Genomic DNA, 19,436 nt, shown 5'->3' with positions numbered 1-19,436 from the left:
GTTGGTCTCCTCTAAAAAGACATTTTTAGAGATTAAAAGTTTTCATATCCTTCTCAAGGAACGTAAGAACATTAACTGGTTGACATATCTCAACGAAAATCTTGTTTTAAACAAGACAGTTCAAAAACTGGAGTTATGAGAGACTTAACAGAGTTTGAAACAATTATAACTAAGAACAATCAACACCTCTTAGGGAAAATTTATAAGTTGCTACTGAAATATGATACAGAAACCGAGCAGGATAAAATTAATATGATAAAATGGATGAAGGATTTTGGTGAAATGACAACCATGGAAACATGGGAAAAACAGTGTACGCAAGAACTGCAAGTCAAGAAGTAAAAGAAAATTGGTACAAGATGTATTATAGATGATACAAAAACCCCAATATGATCTCTCATATGGAACAAATGAATAAGCAGAAGGAGGCATGTTGGAAATGTCGAGAAACAGATGGTTCTTTCTTTCATGTTTGGTGGACATGCCCGAAACTACAAACATATTGGGAAAAGCTCCATGGTGAGATACAGACAATGCTTAATTTAAAACTCAGTCTGGATCCGAAACTTTTTTTATTGAGCATAGTACCACCAGACTTACCAGCAAAACACAAAGACTTGCTTAAATATGCCACAACAGCAGCAAGAGTAGTCCTTGCAAGGAGATGGAAACAAACGACTCTACCAGAAGTTGGCGAACAGAAAGAAAAGATGTTAGAATATGCAAACATGGCTAAAATGACTTATTTGATGAATTCAAACGACACGCAAAATGTCAAGCAATTTAATGAGAAATAGTTACCATGGTACACTTATATGTCCTTAATTATTTAGATTTAGCTCAATACCTTTTTTATGTGAGTAGATGTTCTCTTCGTGTATAAATGCATTTGGTTTACCTTAATAGTGAACAACCTTTAGAGAAACTGAAACTATGGTGTATCTAAAACGCTATTCTTTATGTATAAATATATCGGGTTTGCCTTAATAATGATTAACCTTTGGACAAATTGAAACTATGGTATATCTATAACTCTTTTTTATTTTTCATTTTTTCCCCCATGTTAGTGGCTGCCTAATATGTTTAAGAATATATCTGATTACTTTTTAATTAAGTATGAGCAGGATAGAAACCAATATATTGAATGAGCTGTAGCAAGCATAATTTCAATTTTATGCATGTATATTATTGACTGAGATAATACTGTCTATTGCAAACGGATGCAAAATTTCCCTCCCTTTTCTTCCTTCTGTACCCCATAAAAACACAATAAAAACTTATCAATAAATAAATAAATAAATAAAAAGACATTTTTTCTGGCAAATTGCTTATGTTTGACACAAGTACCCACGGGTGAAAACACCTCTGTAAACAAACATATACATCCATACTAGCATAATAGCACTGACAATACCCATCTCCGTTATGACAGTTTATATTAATTCTAATAAATCACAAGCTTACCACAAAATCAGAGAACACTGGACCTCCGAGGGTTCCTATCGCTTCTACAAGAGGTTTGATAATTCTCGCCATCTCCCTTTGGTCTTTTATCATGCTAGTGAATTCCCAGCTGTGATGCATTATCAGTGCCCCTTCTCAATTAAAGGGACAGAAATATTTGCACTACTATTATCACTAAACTTAAACATTCAAAATCTTTTTTTAAAAAAAAAACTTTTTGTAACTTACCAGGGCAATACCTATATGCACAAGTATTACAGAAAACAGGAGAGATCAAATTCAGTATTCAAGCCAGCGGGCGATAGGTTCTTAAAAAGGAATATATATTTCATTTCTTGTCTAAGAATCTTTTTGACATCCTGCTGATAAAACGTTCATGGTTTATACTGCCAAACACCAAAGAAAAGTAGATCATTGTCCGAATGTCCCTTCTTAAGGTAGTGTTCAGTAAGGGGCTCGTCTAATATTCTTGTGCGGATGCGCGTTCTGTGTTAGCCAATGTGTAGTTGTATTGGTCTGAAGGAAGACCCAATGTACATAAGTGAACACAAACAATGGCATAAACCACATTTTGCGAGGAACAATTGGTGAAATATTTAAGTTTGAATTTGAAATTAGAAGAAGATGAACTTACTTCCTTAACCGGGATGCTAAAATTGCAAACCGTGCATGAGCCACATTTATGATGGCAAGGAATGTTAACCCTTTGTCTCCTTTCTGAAAGGTCCGTTTTTACGAAATGATTTTTTAAGGACTTGTCCCTGTTATACCCATTGCCTGGACTCAATTGATCATATTCTGTTGGTCTGCCCTCTATATGAAACACCCCGTGGGAAATGGTTAAAAAATTGGCTTCTTTCCAAATATCACCAATCTACCCAAGCAAAACGTCAATTTTTATAAAATGATTCCGATCTGGAGGTTATTGTAGATGTTGCCAATTTTCTAGTGGATGTGATGAAAGTTCAAAAAGCCCAAAGTTTGGAATTTCTATTTTTGGTATTTACTGGCCTATGTTTTTACCTTAATGACTGAATATTTTATGGACCCTCTGTAACAATTGTAATATTACTTATGCCATTAAAGGTTTTTCATTCATTCATGCCATGGGAAAAGCTCTCGCATCGCCCCGCAAAACAGGCAGGAAGGAACCACGGGCAGGACGGCCCCTCCAAGTGAACCAGAGGGAATCCATTTTTCTGTGACCCCGTTCGAGTGTCCAGCAGAAGCCATTTCACAAGGAACTACCAGACATGTAGCCAGCCTTCCCCCCCTTCCATCTGCATGAATAATGACTCATTGGAAGCCTCCGATATCAGCAACGAAAGATTGCACTACCAGCACTGCGAAAGAACTACCCCAGACACAAGCACTCGTGCCTTTGTCTATCCCAACGATCATTTCCCGAGTCTCCTGGAATTGTGCTAAGTCAATAGGTTCAGGTTAGCCCATCCAAATCACACATCACCCCACCCTAGCAGCAGACCATTTAAAGTCTTTTGTCTTCTTTTGTTCAATGTGGGAACCACGATGGGGTAATCCCATCAATCCCCACCCCAGAAGAGTATAACTGGGGGCACTCTCAGCCATAAGCTACCTTCTTTCTCCCCTCTCTTACTTGCTGTCACTCTGCAGGTGTAGGTTTTGCGCAGCCCAACACGCTTTACCTCCAGACATGCCAGCCAAGCCCTGGGAACCTCTTGACCCCATTTTTCTCTTGCATAGTAGCTGCATGGAACCCAGGATGCCCCCTCTACAGGATCAGGTGTAGTATTACCCCACTTCAAAAGGAAACTGTCACATTGGCGAACATATCTTCTCTACCACTTTTTATGCTGTAAGCTGTGTGTGTGTTTTCTGAGAATCTGTTTTGTTTGTGTGTGAACATATAATCAAGTAAAAACCTTTTTGAATTTAATTCCATTGCTTCCGCCTTATTCTTTGAATTTTGGAACGTACTCCCATAGACACAGGTTAGATCCCTGTTTAGTTATGCCTTTTTGCTAGTTATTGATCTGCTAATTCCCCATATAAAATCATAACTGAGCAATTTGGCTAACAAAACCTGGCCCAGGATCTCTTGATTTCTTTCCTTCTGTGCTATTTGTTGCTGTATCACGTTTGACTTTGCAAACTACTTTGAAAAGGTCGTCTGGACAAGTGGTGCAAAAATGTTCTAAATAAATGCACTCAAGGAGAAGTTGTTCACACTACTTGCTTTGTTACTTCCTTTCAGAGATTCCTGAGATGTTTTTTTTAATTGGATTGCATCATGGGTGGGCAGAGACTCTGGTGGTTATTCTGAGTTCAACATTCCAGCTACTGGGACAGAGAAGCTGGGATCAGATTAGACAAATATTTTTGCTTCACTAGTTCTGCAACTAATTACACCAGAACAATATTAACAGTCTTCCATAGGAGATTATCTTCACTATAATTATCAGTATCACTGTCATTATTTCACCCAGTCACTCAATATCTCTCAAGCAGCATACAAAGTAGACAGTTGGGACAAGAGAGATGAGGTTCCTAAGTCCACCGTTGAAAAGAGTGTTGGAAGAGTCAGGCGCCATCTGAGCCGACCTCTTGAAACTAGGCAGAAGCTAATGGTGATGGCTATAGAGGTGACCCAGGAGAATCCATGTGAAGGGAGAGGTGCTCTTTGATTTCACATGTCAGAGTCTGAGATGTTGCTGCTTATCCAGATGCTGCTTCCTTGGGTGGTGTACAAAGTACATAGTATGAAGTGCACCAGAACCAATCCTCATCACATTCCATATCAGTGGTATCAGCAAGGTGAAATCCTGGTTGGTGGAATGGTAACTCATATTGGTTGTCCTACCTATGAACCTGAATATGAGCAGAACCCCTCAGTGGAATTCATTGCTCCTCTTATTGTGTAAGGCATTCATTGTTCCTCTAATTTAGAAATGATGATAATGGTGTCTGGGTTTCTTTTAGCAATTCTGTATACTCGAAAATGGAACAGGCCACTAAGTATTGTGGCTACCAAAATGAAACACTTGTGTTTCATGACACAAAGATTTTTCTTATACCAGTGACAGGGCTAATTGCTTCATGAATAATTTAGGAAATGAATGCACAGTTTCAGTTATCGTATCTCTACACTGAGCCTTTCTAGATCACAAGCTGCATGGAAAGAGTTAGTGATTATATTTTTAAAAAAATTTTAACTACATATACATCCCTCCACTCATGGAGTATTTTGAGGAAGGTTAGTTCTACAAAGGGGATGCTAAGAATTGAAAATAAAGTAATTAAGAGAGAACTAATATTTGAAAAATATACAAACTTTTGAGAGAATGCCAGTCCAATGAAGATGCAACAATATTTATATTACACAAGAGGCTTGTGAAGTTTATTAGCACTGAATAAGCCAAGTGTGACACCAGTAGCCATACATTTCATCTCTCAGGTTAAAATCTCTTCTAGTTTAGAAAAGAGGCATATGAGGGAAGATGTTAAAGAGATCAAAAACAGTTTGGACAAAACAGAATGTCTTCACAATAGTAAAACTCAGTATTACTAAATGAAATTGGATGGTAGTACATGGAGAACAGAGGGAGGGCACTACGATATAACCCGATCTTGACAGATCTCGAAAGCTAAACAGGGTCAGTAATTGGAAGGGAGACTACCAAAAGAGATTTGGCAGAGGAAGGCAATAGCAAACCACCTCTGCTTCTCACTTGCCTTGAAAGACCTTTGCTGCTGTCACCATAAATCAACAGTGACTTGACAGCACTTATACACATACTGTATATAGGACAAATATAAGAAAGTAATTCTTCATAAAACATACAGGATTTGCTGACGCACACTATGCGGAAGGATTATATGTCTTTAAGGGAGTTAAACAAATTCTTGGCTCTATCAGGGGCTAGTTGTTTTGCTAAGTAACAGGAACCTCCAGTATCCACTTGAACACCAGTCCTAGGTGGGCAGTGGGAATGTCTGATGGCTCATTGTCCTGCTTGTGAGTTTCCAAGTAGCATTGTGGTGTGGGAAAGGAAAGGTATTGCAGATGGGCCATTTCTCTGATTTAGTTGGGGCCTTATTGTGTTTTTAGATACATCTGTGACCAATACAGATGCCCTACATTGAAGCGTTCTCTTCTCAAACAATGACGGATTTTCATTGCAGCCTGATAACAAAGTTCTACCAACACATCCTTGCCTTGGTGTTTGCCATCCATGAGATCAACAAAAACCCCAGCATCTTGCCCAATGTCACTCTTGGGTTCCACATCTATGACTCCACCATGGATCCGAAATGGACTTACAGGACCACCCTGGACCTCCTCTTCACATCACTTGAACTTGTCCCAAACTACAAATGCGGCACCCAGAAAGAAGTGATGGGTGTCATTGGGGGATATAGTTCCGATACCTCATTAGACATGGCCATTCTCTTGAGTCGTTACAAGATCCCACAGGTATGATCAGAGAATGGTGATTTTTTTGGACATTCACAGATCTCACATGTAGGTTAATCCCCCTTCCTGATCTCATGTCAAGGGCTGCAAAAAGTAAGAAGTATAAGCAAAAAATAGGGGGAGAGGGGAAGTATGTTCAATTGCTTTGGGGTGTGATATGGGTCTTGAAATGATCGTTGTCAGGAAGGATTCCAAAGGATGTGTTGAATACTCGATTTAAATATGTTGAAGTGATTGGGGTTGTTACAGTTTTTTATTCTGTTCAATGCACGGGCGCTGATTTGATCTGTGGACCAAGTCCATCCGTCTACAGGATGATCCATCTACTGGATTATCCATACTAAGTAGTATGAACGCTGCTCCTATTATGACAACTATTCAAAGTGGAAGAAAAGAAGGATTACAGGGAAAAGGTAATGTGATGGATGATAGTTGTCATGAAGGATTCCCAAGGAAGTGTGTTGAATATTCCATTTGAATATGTTTCGCATGCTCAGGTTATGAACAACATTCTTTGAAGAAAACATTTTTCTTTTTACTCTGAATCCTCTTTTGAACTCCAAGGCAAGAGGTGTCTGGATAGAAAATTAATTATTAATTTTATCTCAGGGGATTTTATTGGGATGATTTAGCTTATGGTCTTGAGGTCGATAGAGCTGTTTCATTAAAGTGAAGCTTCCTGACTCCAGTTTCCACATCTGGGGGGGGGGGTTCTGAATGGTGTGAGTGGAAGTCATGATCAAAAGTGGGGGAAATAACAAAGGGAGATTTCCCCATTTTGATCATATGCTCCAATTTTTAAAATATGTATTTTAAACATGCTCTTCTTGAACCCTATCTGTTTAATGCCAGAATCTTGACCATCATCTTGACAAATCAGTAACAATTCATACAGCTCGACACAAAGAACAATGAATTTGAATCCAAGGGAAGAAATTTATATCACCATTTATTAGGATTCTTCCATCTCTCCACTCTATGCATAAATGAGCACGCAGTTATTCTCCTGACCACATTTATACCTGTGCTTTTATGTCTGAATACACAGCATAAATGCAGAAGCCATCTAATGTTCAACAAAGGACTACATGAAATTTCTGGCTGAAAATGTTAATTAGGGAAAAAAGGTGATGCCCTGCTAAAGTCTATTCTATACTCTCTGGCTCTCAATCTAAACCCTTTTCAATGGAACTAGACTGGACTATAGCAATGTGTGGTACTTGAAGAATGTTTGGAAGCTGTAAAGAGCTGTGGCTAGATAGATGGTTGGAGCCAGCAACCAGGACATATGAGCCTAACACTATAGCAATTACACGTGGTAACAATCCACTCCTGAGCCTAACCCAAGGGGTGCGTTTTGTTTTTAAAAGCCCTACGTGACTTGGGATCAGGGTATCTTCTCTAAAATGATCCTGGCCAAAAATTAAGATTGCAGGGAGAGGCCCTCCTGACTCCTACCAATCAAGGAAGTACGTCTACTACAAGCTGTTTTTTTGAAAAATGGAACCTTTATTATCATTACGTAAAGGTTAAATGATAGAAGAGTGCGGGTGTTAGAAGCTTACAGTTGCTTTCACAATTTTTTTTTCTTGAGAAAAACTACCTGTGCAGGCCAGGTAGTAAGAAATGGATATTTATATATGTTCATAATTTGGTTTAACATACAAAGGTTTAATAGTGTGCAGTAGAACAACTGATGTTAGAAGGCTAGAATTGAAAAAATCTTGATATTTCTATAAATTATATTTCTATGTTGGGTTAACTGTCTTGACTTATGTAGGCCATGCAGCCATGTAACATTCATACGTATAAGTATTTTTTTCTTTATCTGAATTGTTCTATTTTTTGAATGTCCCCCTTCCTGTATTTTCCCTACCCCTTTGCTCCATTTTAAAAATAAAACATTTTTTAAAAGGAAGTACATCTAGTGCGCATATAAGAGAAGTTCTTTTCAGAGGCAGCCCCGCGATTATGGAAGAACTTCCCTAGGAGATTCCCATGGCCCCCTTGCTTTCAGTCTTTTCAAAGCAGCTGAACACAGTTTTATTTAGGACATGTTTGATTAATTTAGTCCTTTATTTATTGAGATTTAAAATGGTGTTCTTTTATGTATTTTTATAACAGTTGTTTTCACATTATCAGCCACCTTAAGTTCTGCAAGGTGAAAAGGTGGCTAATGAATAAAACAAACATTTTAAAAACTGCTACAGGTTGCAGACAAGTTTACTAGCAGCAACAGAAACAATGCAGACCAAAAGAACATATCTGGAAAGCAGAGCTTTATTTTATGCAATTTAAGGTGTGGTTACAGCATAATAGGTTCAAGATGTGGGGTAACATTTAAAGACCTTTCGAAACAAGAAGGTGATGAATAGAGTTGCGTGTTCCTATTCTCCTTCTGAACCGTGATTTTTTTTCTGCTTTTAGTTTTCGTGCCGCTCGCTTCAATCAGAAGTGGATAACCCAACCACTTTCCCTTCCTTTTACCACATGTTCCCTAAGGAAGCCCTTCAGTATGAGGGAATTCTCCAGTTACTTTTGCATTTCGGCTGGAAATGGGTTGGGCTCATCACTCTGGATGATGAAGGTGGAGACCATTTCTTGCAGGCATTGGAGCCGATGCTCTCCAGCAATGGAATCTGTGCGGCCTTCATAGAAAAGGCTACAACAAAGGTCCAGTGGGATGACATAGATTTTATGACCAAATACTATGGCAATAAAAAAGCAGATTTCCTGGACAGCAAAGCCAATGCAATTGTTTTACATGGAGAAAGTGGAACATTTATGTGGCTGGCAGGAGTTACATCTTTACCCACACACATAAATACCCCAGCAGGTTCTGATTATGGGATGAGAACCTCTGCAGGAAAAGTGTGGATTACGACAGCCCAGATTGATTTTGCATTCACTACTCTACAAAAGACATTTGATATACAAATGTTCCATGGTGCTCTTTCCTTCTCGATTCACTCAAAGGACATCCTAGGATTCCATACCTTTCTCCAACAAATAAAACCTTCCTGGGCAAAGGGGGATGGTTTTATCAAGCAATTCTGGGAACAAGTCTTTGATTGTGCATTGCCAGATTCCAGTAGTGAAGCAGTGTCTAGTGAAACATGCACCGGAGAGGAGAGACTGGAGTCTGTCCCTACACCAGTCTTTGAAATGAGCATGACTGACCATAGCTACAGTATCTATAATGCTGTCTATGCCATTGCACATGCTCTGCACATCACTGACTCATCTAGAACCAAACACAGAGCCATGGAGGATGGGGGCAGCCTGGCTCCTCTGAATGTGCCTGCTTCGAAGGTAATTACTCTTCACTGACAAAAACACTCCCCTGCCATGCTTAAGGTTCAATATGTTGGTATGAGTGAGGAAATTGGACTTTTGAGCCTTTTTTTCTGGCCATCTGGGAGTGAGGAAGACACTTGTGTAGTTGTCATGGTCTCCTACCCAGTGAGGCTTCTCCCTCTCTCTACTCCTGAATTTCCCCTGTCTCTGGATTTTGATGCAACCATCAATACACTACATTAATACAGTAGGTATTCTCTTCCCATGGACTTGATTATAGACTAGGATGGCCAATCTCCAGGTACTAGCTGGAGATCTCCTGCTATTACAACTGATCTCCAGCCGATAGAGATCAGTTCACCTGGAGAAAATGGCCACTTTGGCAATTTGACTCATGGGATTGAAGTCCCTCCCTGCCCCAAACCACGCCCTCCTCTGGCTCTGCCTCGAAAACCTCCCGCCAGTGGCGAAGAGGGACCTGGCTACCCTATTACTGACTCCTTGCCCTTCCAGGCTTTGCTCTTGTGTTCTCCTGGGAAGTAGGGTAGCTGCAATAGCTCTCTTCCCTTCTTTTTGTACAACGGAGTAGGAAAGGACTTTAATGTGAATTGCGGAGACCAGAATGACTGTATTTGAAATGAATTTATTAAACAATTTATTAATTTAATGTATTAAACAATTGAAATGGCAGACAGTATTTCTAGAAAAAAAATGCTGGTCAAAGTCTAAAGAAAAGCTGATAAAATAACAACAATTCCCTAAGTGTTAAACAACCTGAATGATTAGAATAGGCTAACGATTTGAGAGCAAAATTAAATCTATTGGCTTTAACCTCGACTCCAGGCTTATGCTTACTGAATCAGAAGCTTTTCAAAGGATAAAATGCAGACTCTTAGATATAGGACTTCTGCCATGAAAATCTTCCAGGGGAAAGTGATCCCTCAACTCACGTTTGGGTCGCAGATATGCCTCTATAACAGTTTTCACAAATTAGAAGTAGTCCAGTCAAAATTTCTCAGATCCTTATTCGGTTTCCCTCAATGTATTTCAAATGCACTTATTAGACTGGAAGCCGGGATGGTACCATTAGAAACACGAGCCTGGTACCATGCCATTTTTTATTGGTTAAAGATGAAATTGTCCTCATCTGGTTTAACTCCCCTAATCTTTGCAGATAATTTCTCTTCAAGATGGATTAATCTAACCGAGGATAAACTCCAACATTTAGGTTTATCAAGTACAACTCTTCTAAATCTTGGCTACCAAGGAGCCAAAAAAATAGTCAAACAGAGGTTTTGGGACATTGCCCTTCAAGATGACAGATGAAGGGCTTACTCGGTCCCAGTAGTGGAGAACCGTAAAAAAATTTCGGCCCCTCCAAATTATCTCTATACCTTAGAACACCCTAAATATCGGAGAGCCTTCACCTTAGCATGTTTTAATGCCCTTCCATCTGCTCTTCTTGACGGGAGGTATGCCAGCCTCCATTACGAATTCCGCCTCTGTCCATGCCAATCTGGAATGGTGGAAAGGGTTGAACATGTGCTATTACACTGCCCATTTTATCAAGACATACGCAAAACGCTCATTGATCCAATTTTGTCTAGCTTCCCAGATAGAGACAGAGTTCGCTATACCACTTTATTATTAGATGATTCTGTTAAAGATATTACCTATCAGGTTGCGAGATTCAGTGCTAGGGCATGTGCAATAAGGAAGAAGAAGCTGTTAAAGTGACTTTTACATCAAACAGACTATTTTACCAAGAGCTGTTGTAACTAAATTTATGATTTATTGAGCAAATATCAGACATTCTGTTTTAATTATTATGATATCTCTTTCTGTAAAAACTGGTCTTTGACAGTAATAAACAAATGATGACGATATAGGACTTCAATACCTAAACAGCGCTGATACTAAAACATGCTCCCCATCAAATTTAGGGGTACCTTTTGATGTTTATCAACCCTACCCATACTTATCTCACCTGTGTGATCCTTCTCAGCATAGAGCCATTTCTCTGGCCAGATTTAATGTTTTGCCATTTGCACTACTAGAAGGTGGATTTCAGAAAATTCCTCTGTCTGACAGGCTTTGCCCTTGTGGCAACAATTATATTGAAAGGGTCGCTCATGTCTTATTTTATTGTAGTTTCTACACAGAATCTCGCAACAAACTTTTAAGCCCCCTGTTGGTTAATAGACAGAAACTCTCAGATTCTTTTAACGTTTCCTATTTATTGAACAATCATTCGCCCCATATATTGGAGACGGTGGCACAGTTTTTTAAGTTTGTTTTAAAAGCCCCATAAACTGTTAATTAGATGGCAGTATCAACAAATAGTGCTGTTTGATGTAACTGTCTTTTAACTGTGCCTTAAAGGGCACTTTTTAATATCTCCATTCCTTTAGTACCCTTTGTGTATTATGTTTTTATGCCAATAAAGGAATGACGAGGAGGAGGAGGATGACTAGTATCCATTTTTACTAGTAGATATGAATACTCCTCTCTTCCACGAACATGCCCACTCCCCTCTTAAAGACTTCCAAGTTGAGTTCCACAATTTAAATATGCGTTGTGTAAAGAAATATTTCCCTCATGATATAAACAGTCCCTCCTGAGAAAGGGAGCAAATAGTGGTAAGAGAAATTCATGACTAATCCCTGTTTAAAAGAGCTTCTTGCTTATTTGCAGATAGGGTGGCCAGTCCAAGGCCAGTAAATGTCAGGACATTGCAAAGGGGTGGAGCCAAGTTTCAGTGATGGTGCAAAATCAGTCCTGTGAGAAAACCTGGAAGGGACATCAACCCCCGCTCCCTGCATGATACTGTCAGAATTTCCCCAAATTTCTAAACACCATGGAAATTAGGAGACAATCCTAGAGAGTCATGGAGTATTTTCCTCCCACTAACCAGAGCACAAATCTAGAGATGGTGCTAAAAAGTGAGAAATTGCATAACACCACGTGGTGTTATAACACCACTCCTCTGTCCAGGAGTTTTGTCAATTCCCTTTCTAACCAGCCCCTGCAGACTTTTCTTCTTTTCCTGCTTGCTTTGACTTCCTGTGGCTCTATTGGCAAGGTTATGCCTGTTATTCTTCTGTTGGGTGTGTGTAAAGTGCTGTCAAGTCACAGGCGACTTATGGTGACCCCTTCTGGGGTTTTCATGGCAAGAGACTAACAGAGGGGGTTTGCCAGTGCCTTTTTCTGCACAGCAAACCTAGTATTCCTTGGTGGTCTCCCATCGAAATACTAACCAGTGCTGACCCTGCTTAGCTTCTGAGATCTGGCGAGATCAGGCTAGCCTGGGCCATCCAGGTCAGGGTTGTTCTTCTGTTAGCCAGGTTCATTTGCGTATCTATGGCGCTGAATGTTGCTGGCCAACAAAATGCATTTTTTCACCTCTAAATATCTCAAGAGTGAAAAACCAACTACAAAAAACATTTTATTTGAATTCAGGGTTTCAAGGCATTTCTTCACATTGTAAAAAAGCATGATCAGCCTACCATTCACCATGAAGTCTCTGAAGAAATGCGGACCTTTACCGCTTGCTTCATCTACCATCTGATTACCTCTCCGACTCTGAACACATATACAGCTGCCTTATACGGAATCAGGTCACTGGAAGAAGCTCTCCAGAGTTCTTTCACATCACCTACTTCCTCACCTTTCAAATGGAAATGCTAGGGATTGTCACTGGGACCTTCTGAATGCCAAACAAATGTTTAACGCCAAGCCATGGAGGTAGCAAAACCAAAATAGATCTTGTTGGAAGCCTCCTCAACAGCATTCTGCAGAAAAACCCTGAATCATACTTCATTCGTTTGCCGTTTAATTGGCAATGGAAGCTTATTCTCACAAACAAGCTAAATACTTGCATTCATAAAAATCTTCTGTCCTAGAAGAAAGTAATCTAAAAATCTGTTGAAATAGCAATGTATCAGTGAGTATATTCCAACATGTCCAGTTGACTCCAGGCTCCTTAATGTTCTTTCTCTTTCTACTAAGCTCCACACACTTCTTCAGAGAATCGCTTTCAACAACAGTGCCGGAGATGAAGTGACCTTTAACGAACATGGAGAACTGAACAGTGGATTTGTTATTACCAACTTGGTCACTTTTCCAAATGGGTCCTATGTCAGAGTCAGGATCGGAAGGCTGGATCCTCACGTACCACTTAGTCAAAGACTTATCATCAGTGAGGACAGAATTAAGTGGAACAGACATCTTGTGCAGGTGAGAAAACATCTCCACTCTCTCTCAAAACTATACAAAACTCTGACTCACTTAATGAAATAGGTTGGCAGGAGCGTGGAGGAGAGCAAACAGAGCATGAAATTTTAATCCATGAATTTTGCAAAGTAAGCACTTAATTATAGTATCACTGCAACATTTTAAATTTGTTGGTCCCATCATGCTTTGGATAATACACATTCCTTTTTGAGATCTGAGATATTACTCTTCCAATACTTTCACAACTATTAGTGAAATTCAGAAGCAAATTCCTCCCAATATCTTGTCGTTTCTACATTCTCGTTTTCTTCAATGACAGCTGCCTCCTTTATCTGTGTGTAATGATGACTGCAAGCCTGGTTACAGCAAGAAAAAGAAGGAAGGGGAACAATTCTGCTGCTACGATTGTGATCCGTGTCCAAAGGGGAAAATGTCAGACAAAGAGGGTAGGAAATGCTCTGATTCATATTGCTCCTTTTGAAAATCCCCATATGTTTTGTAGACTAGTCACCTAAACGTAGGGAACTTAACATCTGGACTTGGGGAAAACATGAAAAAGCTTCTTGGTATTGAGCATTCCTGTGCATTGCTCCATTTATTTCCAGAGATTGCCTTAATACTTTTGAGGAGTAGTGGGAATTCAGTTCTAAAGAAAGCAGAACTCCTTGGCAGCAGGAAGGTATAATTCTGTTTTAAGGAAAGAGACAACCAAGTAAGAAATTGAGAAGTATCACCATGAACTCCAAAAATCCCATAAAGTTCCCACCATAGAATTCACAAAGTGTCTAAATAGGTTCTCTTCTCCTTTCAGACATGGATTCTTGCATGACTTGCTCTGAAGGTCATTATCCAAACCTGGGACAAGATCAATGCATTCCCAAGATTCCAAATTTCCTGTCCTTTTCCGAACCCTTGAGCATGATTTTAGCCTTTTTGGCTCTCTTCTTCTCTCTGATCACAGCCCTGGTGCTGGCCATCTTTGTCAAGTACAAGGACACCCCCGTTGCTAAAGCCAATAACAGGAGCCTCACCTACTGTCTACTCATCTCTCTCCTTCTCTGCTTCCTCTGCTCCTTGCTCTTCCTTGGAAGGCCCAACAAGGTGACCTGCCTCCTCCGACAAACGACTTTTGGCATCATCTTCTCAGTTGCTGTTTCTTCTGTCTTGGCAAAAACTGTTACGGTCATTCTGGCATTTATGGCCTCTAAGCCAGGAAACATTTTTCGAAAGTGGGTGGGGAAACAATTGGCATGTTATATTGTTATCTTTTGCTTCTTTGTTCAAGTTGTCATTTGTGCTGTTTGGCTGGTATCTTCTCCTCCCTTCCCAGATGTGGACATGCATTCACTCAGTAGAGAAATCATCGTGCAATGCAATGAAGGGTCAGCCACCATGTTTTACTGTGTCTTGGGCTACATGGGCTTCCTGGCCTCAGTCTGCTTCATTGTGGCTTTCCTTGCCAGAAAGTTGCCCGACAGTTTCAACGAAGCCAAGTTCATCACCTTCAGCATGTTGGTCTTCTGCAGTGTTTGGCTATCCTTTGTCCCCACCTACCTGAGCACTCAAGGAAAAGACACGGTGGCCGTAGAGATCTTCTCCATCTTGGCCTCCAGTGCTGGCTTGCAAGGCTGCATCTTTTTCCCCAAATGCTATGTCATTATCCTGAGGCCTGAGTTGAACAGAAGAGAGCAGCTGATCAGGAAAAAGCATTAAACCAGGGGTGTCAAACATAAGGCCCGAGGTGTGAATCCAGCCCCTTGAGAGCTCTTATCCAGCCCGTGAACCAGCTGAGGCAGCCACTACCACCACCCCACTCTCAATTTTGGCTGGCGAGGCAGGTCGTGGCCCGCCGAAGTGACATTATTTCATACCAGGCCCTCATAACAATTGAGGTCGACATCCCTGCATTAACCCCCTCAATCAGCCATCCACGTGTTCTGCAGCTATATCTTTATCTGAATATCAAATGTGGCAATTTTGTTTTCTGACTTCAGTGAAACCCATGACCTTTTCCCTGACGTTCTTCTGTGATAGGCATCTAAGACACATTTACAGCGTCTCTCTGGGCCTATGTTCCCAGGGGGGAAGATAGGAATAATTTTACATTTGAGTGTTTTGTTCTTGGAAGCCTCAAATCTAAAGTGCTGGCTCAGGATTTTCGATGAGAGAGAATGAAAGAGAGTACTTAGAGTCCTAACCAGCCTTATTTCTGGCATCCCTCTTCTTGCACAGCTTTACTGAAGACAAAGGTTGCCAGGTACCCCCTTGCATAGGGTTGCTAACCTCCAGGTGGTGAGAAACACTAGCGCAAGGCTCAAAGGTAATTGCAAATTCTATATTATAAAATCAACTGTACAAAAGACATGGTGAATAATGTGTCCATACACCAGAGGTGATGGCAATACAAACAAATAGCAATCACACTCAATATGATTTCTATGTACAATGACAATTCGCGTGCGCAAAGCAGCGCTAGATGACAAAAGTTCTGATTTACTTAAACCAGCCACGCAGGCTATATACACAGAAATATAGCTTCAAAAGAAGTCTCCTCAGCCATAAGGGAAAGTTGGAATGCTTCCCAGGTAGTTGTTCGCGTTTTCACCATGAGGGGTTTCATCAGCATATTTTCGGCACAATAGGCTCCTTGAAGCCCCGTAGGGCTTATCTTTTTTGCTCTGCCAGAGGGAGGCAGAGCAAAAAAGATAAGCCCTATGGGTGCTGGAGATGGAGGCCTAGGCTTAGGGTTGCCAGGTCCCTCTTCACAACCGTCGGGAGGTTTTTAGGGCGAAGCCTGAGGAGGGCGGGGTTTGGGGAAGGGAGGGACTTCAATGCCATAGAGTTCAATTGCCAAAGCGGCCATTTAGATAGAGTTACATGCCATAGAATCCTCCTTCCAAAGTGGCCATTTACACCAGGTGTACTGATCTCTTTTTAGGGTTGCCAACCACCAGGTATGAGCTGTAGATCTCCCAATATTACAGCTGATCTCCAGCCAACAGAGATCAGTTCACCTGGAGAAAATGGCCGCTTTGGCAATTGGACTCTATGGTATTGAAGTCCCTCTCCAAACCCTGACTTCCTCAGGCTCCACCCCCAAAACCTCCCATGGGTAGCAAAGAGGGACCTGGCAACCCTAACCATATCGACTCAGGACAGGTCAAGGCCTTTTAGAAGTCCTCTTGTTTCTCTCATATTCATCTCTTTATCAGCATTCAGGGTCATAGGAATGTGGTCCTTTATGACCGCAGTATCAGTAGCTAGGGCTGCCAAACTCCAGGTAATAGCTTGAGATCTCCTGCTATTACAACTCTATCTCCAGCCGATAGAGATCAGTTCACATGGAGAAAATGGCCGCTTTGGCAATTGGACTGTATGGGCTGAAACAGGGAATAAAGGAGACTAAAGCAACCATCTGTTTTCACCCTATGGCACTGAAGTCCCTCCCGTCCCAAGCCCTGCCCTCCTCAGGCTTTGCCGAAAAACACTCCTCAGGCTTTTCCCAAAAACACTCCCGCTAGGGGCGAAGAGGGACCTGGCAACCCTATCAGTAGCTTCAGGGAACACAAGAACAGTCTTGCAAATCCTGATTGAGTTTTCCTCCTCCCTTCTTCTTGCTGCATAAAGGCATCACCCAGCATGCAGTTGTTTAAGTAGTCTCAATATGGATATAAATCATATAAATACATGCTGTGATTTAATAAAATCTGACCATTTGGTGTTTATCAGAAAAATCTCATTTACTGATGGTAATGTCAAATGGTCAGGTTGAACTGGAAGCATTTCTGCACATGCACAATTTTGCAAAAACCCAGTGAGAACCTGATCTCCAGGTGAACTGAACTCTGTCACCTGGAGATCAGTTGTAATAGCAGGAGATCTCCAGCTACTACCTGGAGGTTAAGCAACCCAAAAACACAGCTCTGTACCAATACCTAAGGTAAGGAAGAAAGTACAGAAGAAAGCCTACTAATATAGTTGAAAACAACATATTGGTGTGAACAGTAGCTACAAGCAAATAATTATACAGTACAGCAACAATCACTCCAAGGTGGAATTCTTCAGAAAGCTGAATAAACCGGGAGACGATCGTTTCAATGTCTTGAATTCTTCCTCAGTCCCGTTTCTGTACAGCATGTGAAAGGGATAATACTTAATAACATCTATAATAACTATACATATACATCTACAATCTATTATTTACAAAAATATATCAAGTAAACAAATATTTTACAATCATTTCTGTCAGTGGTTTTCAATGTTAGTTTACATAGCGTCAATGTTTCTCATATAGAATTCCTTCATGGAAAATATACCAACCATACATTCAATAAATTAATGATTCCTCATGGGAGATCCAATTCTTATAGTTGCTAAAGACAAGTTCACAATTTCAACGTTCCCGCACGGGATACAAGCTGTGATGAATGAACTTTGATTGGATGAATGCTAGAGCCTATATAAATTCGTTGACATGGGCAGATCAATGAGTAAACGCAGAAATTCGTTTCACAATTAAACGGGACTGAGGAAGAATTCAAGACATTGAAACAATCGTCTCCCGGTTTATTCGGCTTTCTGAAGAATTCCACCTTGGAGTGATTGTTGCTGTACTGTATAATTATTTGCTTGTAGCTGCTGTTCACACCAATATATTGTTTTCAACTGTATTAGTAGGCTTTCTTCTGTACTACCTGGAGTTGGCAACACCAACATCAGGGTGCTTCTGCACATAACTGTACCAAGCTGTTCCCATCTCCCAGACTGGAGACATGGCAACCCCAGAAGCTACGTGTCACTACCGTTCCAGATGTGCAGCAAGCCTCAAATGCAATGGGAAAAACTCTCGCATCGCCCCGCAAAACAGGCAGGAAGGAACCACGGGCAGGACAGCCCCTCCAAGTGAACCAGAGGGAATCCATTTTCCTGTGACCCCGTTTGAGTGTCCAGCAGAAGCCATTTCACAAGGAACAACCAGACAGGTAGCCAGCATTCCCCCCCCCCCTTCCATCTGCATGACTAATGACTCATTGGGAGTCTCTGATATCAGCAATGAAAGATCGCACTTCCGGCACTGCGAAAGAACTATCCCAGACACAACCATTCATGCCTTTGTCTATCCCATCAATGATCGTTTCCCAAGTCTCCCGGAATTGTGCAAAGTCAATAAGTTCAGGTTAGTCCATCTAAATCGCCCATCACCCCACCCTAGCAGCCTACCATTTAAAATCTTTTGTCTTCTTTTGTTCAATATGGGAACCACGAGGGGGTAATCCCATCAACCCCCCACCCCAGAAGAGTATAACTGGGGTCGCTCTCAGCCATAAGCTACCTTCTTTCTCCCCTCTCTTACTTGCTGTCACTCTGCAGGTGTAGGTTTTGCGCAGCCCAACACGCTTTCCCTCCCGACTTGCCGGCCAAGCCCCGGGAATCCCTTGCCCCCATTTTTCTCTTGCTTAGTAGCCGCACGGAACCCAGGATGCCCCCTCTACAGGATCAGGTGTAGTATTACCCCTCTTCAAAGGGAAACTGTCACATTGGCGAACATCTCTTCTCTACCACTTTTTATGCTCTAAGCTCTGTGTGTGTTTTATGAGAATCTGTTTTGTTTGTGTGTGAACATATAATCAAGTAAAAACCTTTTTGAATTTAATTCCATTGCTTCCGCCTTATTCTTTGAATTTTGGAACGGACTCCCATAGACACAGGTTAGATCTGTGTTTAGTTATGCCTTTTTACTAGTTATTGATGTGCTAATTCCCCATATAAAATCATAACTGAGCAATTTGGCTTTCCTTCTGTGCTATTTGTTGCTTTATCATGTTTGACTTTGCAAACTACTTTGAAAAGGTCGTCTGGACAACTGGTGCAAAAATGTTCTAAATAAATGAATTCACTCAAGGAGAAGTTGTTCACACTTCTTGCTTTGTTACTTCCTTTCAGAGATTCCTGAGATGTTTTTTTAAAAATTGGATTGCATCATGGG

General features: G+C 40.8%; 1 protein-coding gene across 1 annotated transcript; it reads left to right on the top strand.

The window, feature by feature from the left end:
* The first annotated feature begins 5,608 nt into the window (after positions 1 to 5,608).
* Positions 5,609 to 15,163, top strand: LOC130490272 (vomeronasal type-2 receptor 26-like). The gene is made up of 5 exons (XM_056864098.1): positions 5,609 to 5,920; positions 8,348 to 9,076; positions 13,226 to 13,453; positions 13,770 to 13,896; positions 14,262 to 15,163. The coding sequence occupies exons 1-5, from the start codon at positions 5,609 to 5,611 to the stop codon at positions 15,161 to 15,163; spliced, it is 2,298 nt and encodes a 765-aa protein (XP_056720076.1).
* Positions 15,164 to 19,436: the final 4,273 nt, after the last annotated feature.

Source organism: Euleptes europaea, chromosome 18 (genome assembly GCF_029931775.1).
Source record: "Euleptes europaea isolate rEulEur1 chromosome 18, rEulEur1.hap1, whole genome shotgun sequence".
Classification (NCBI taxonomy): Eukaryota; Metazoa; Chordata; class Lepidosauria; order Squamata; family Sphaerodactylidae; genus Euleptes; species Euleptes europaea.
The sequence above is the reverse complement of the archived record's forward strand: the minus strand, read 5'-3'. Positions and strand labels throughout refer to the sequence as shown.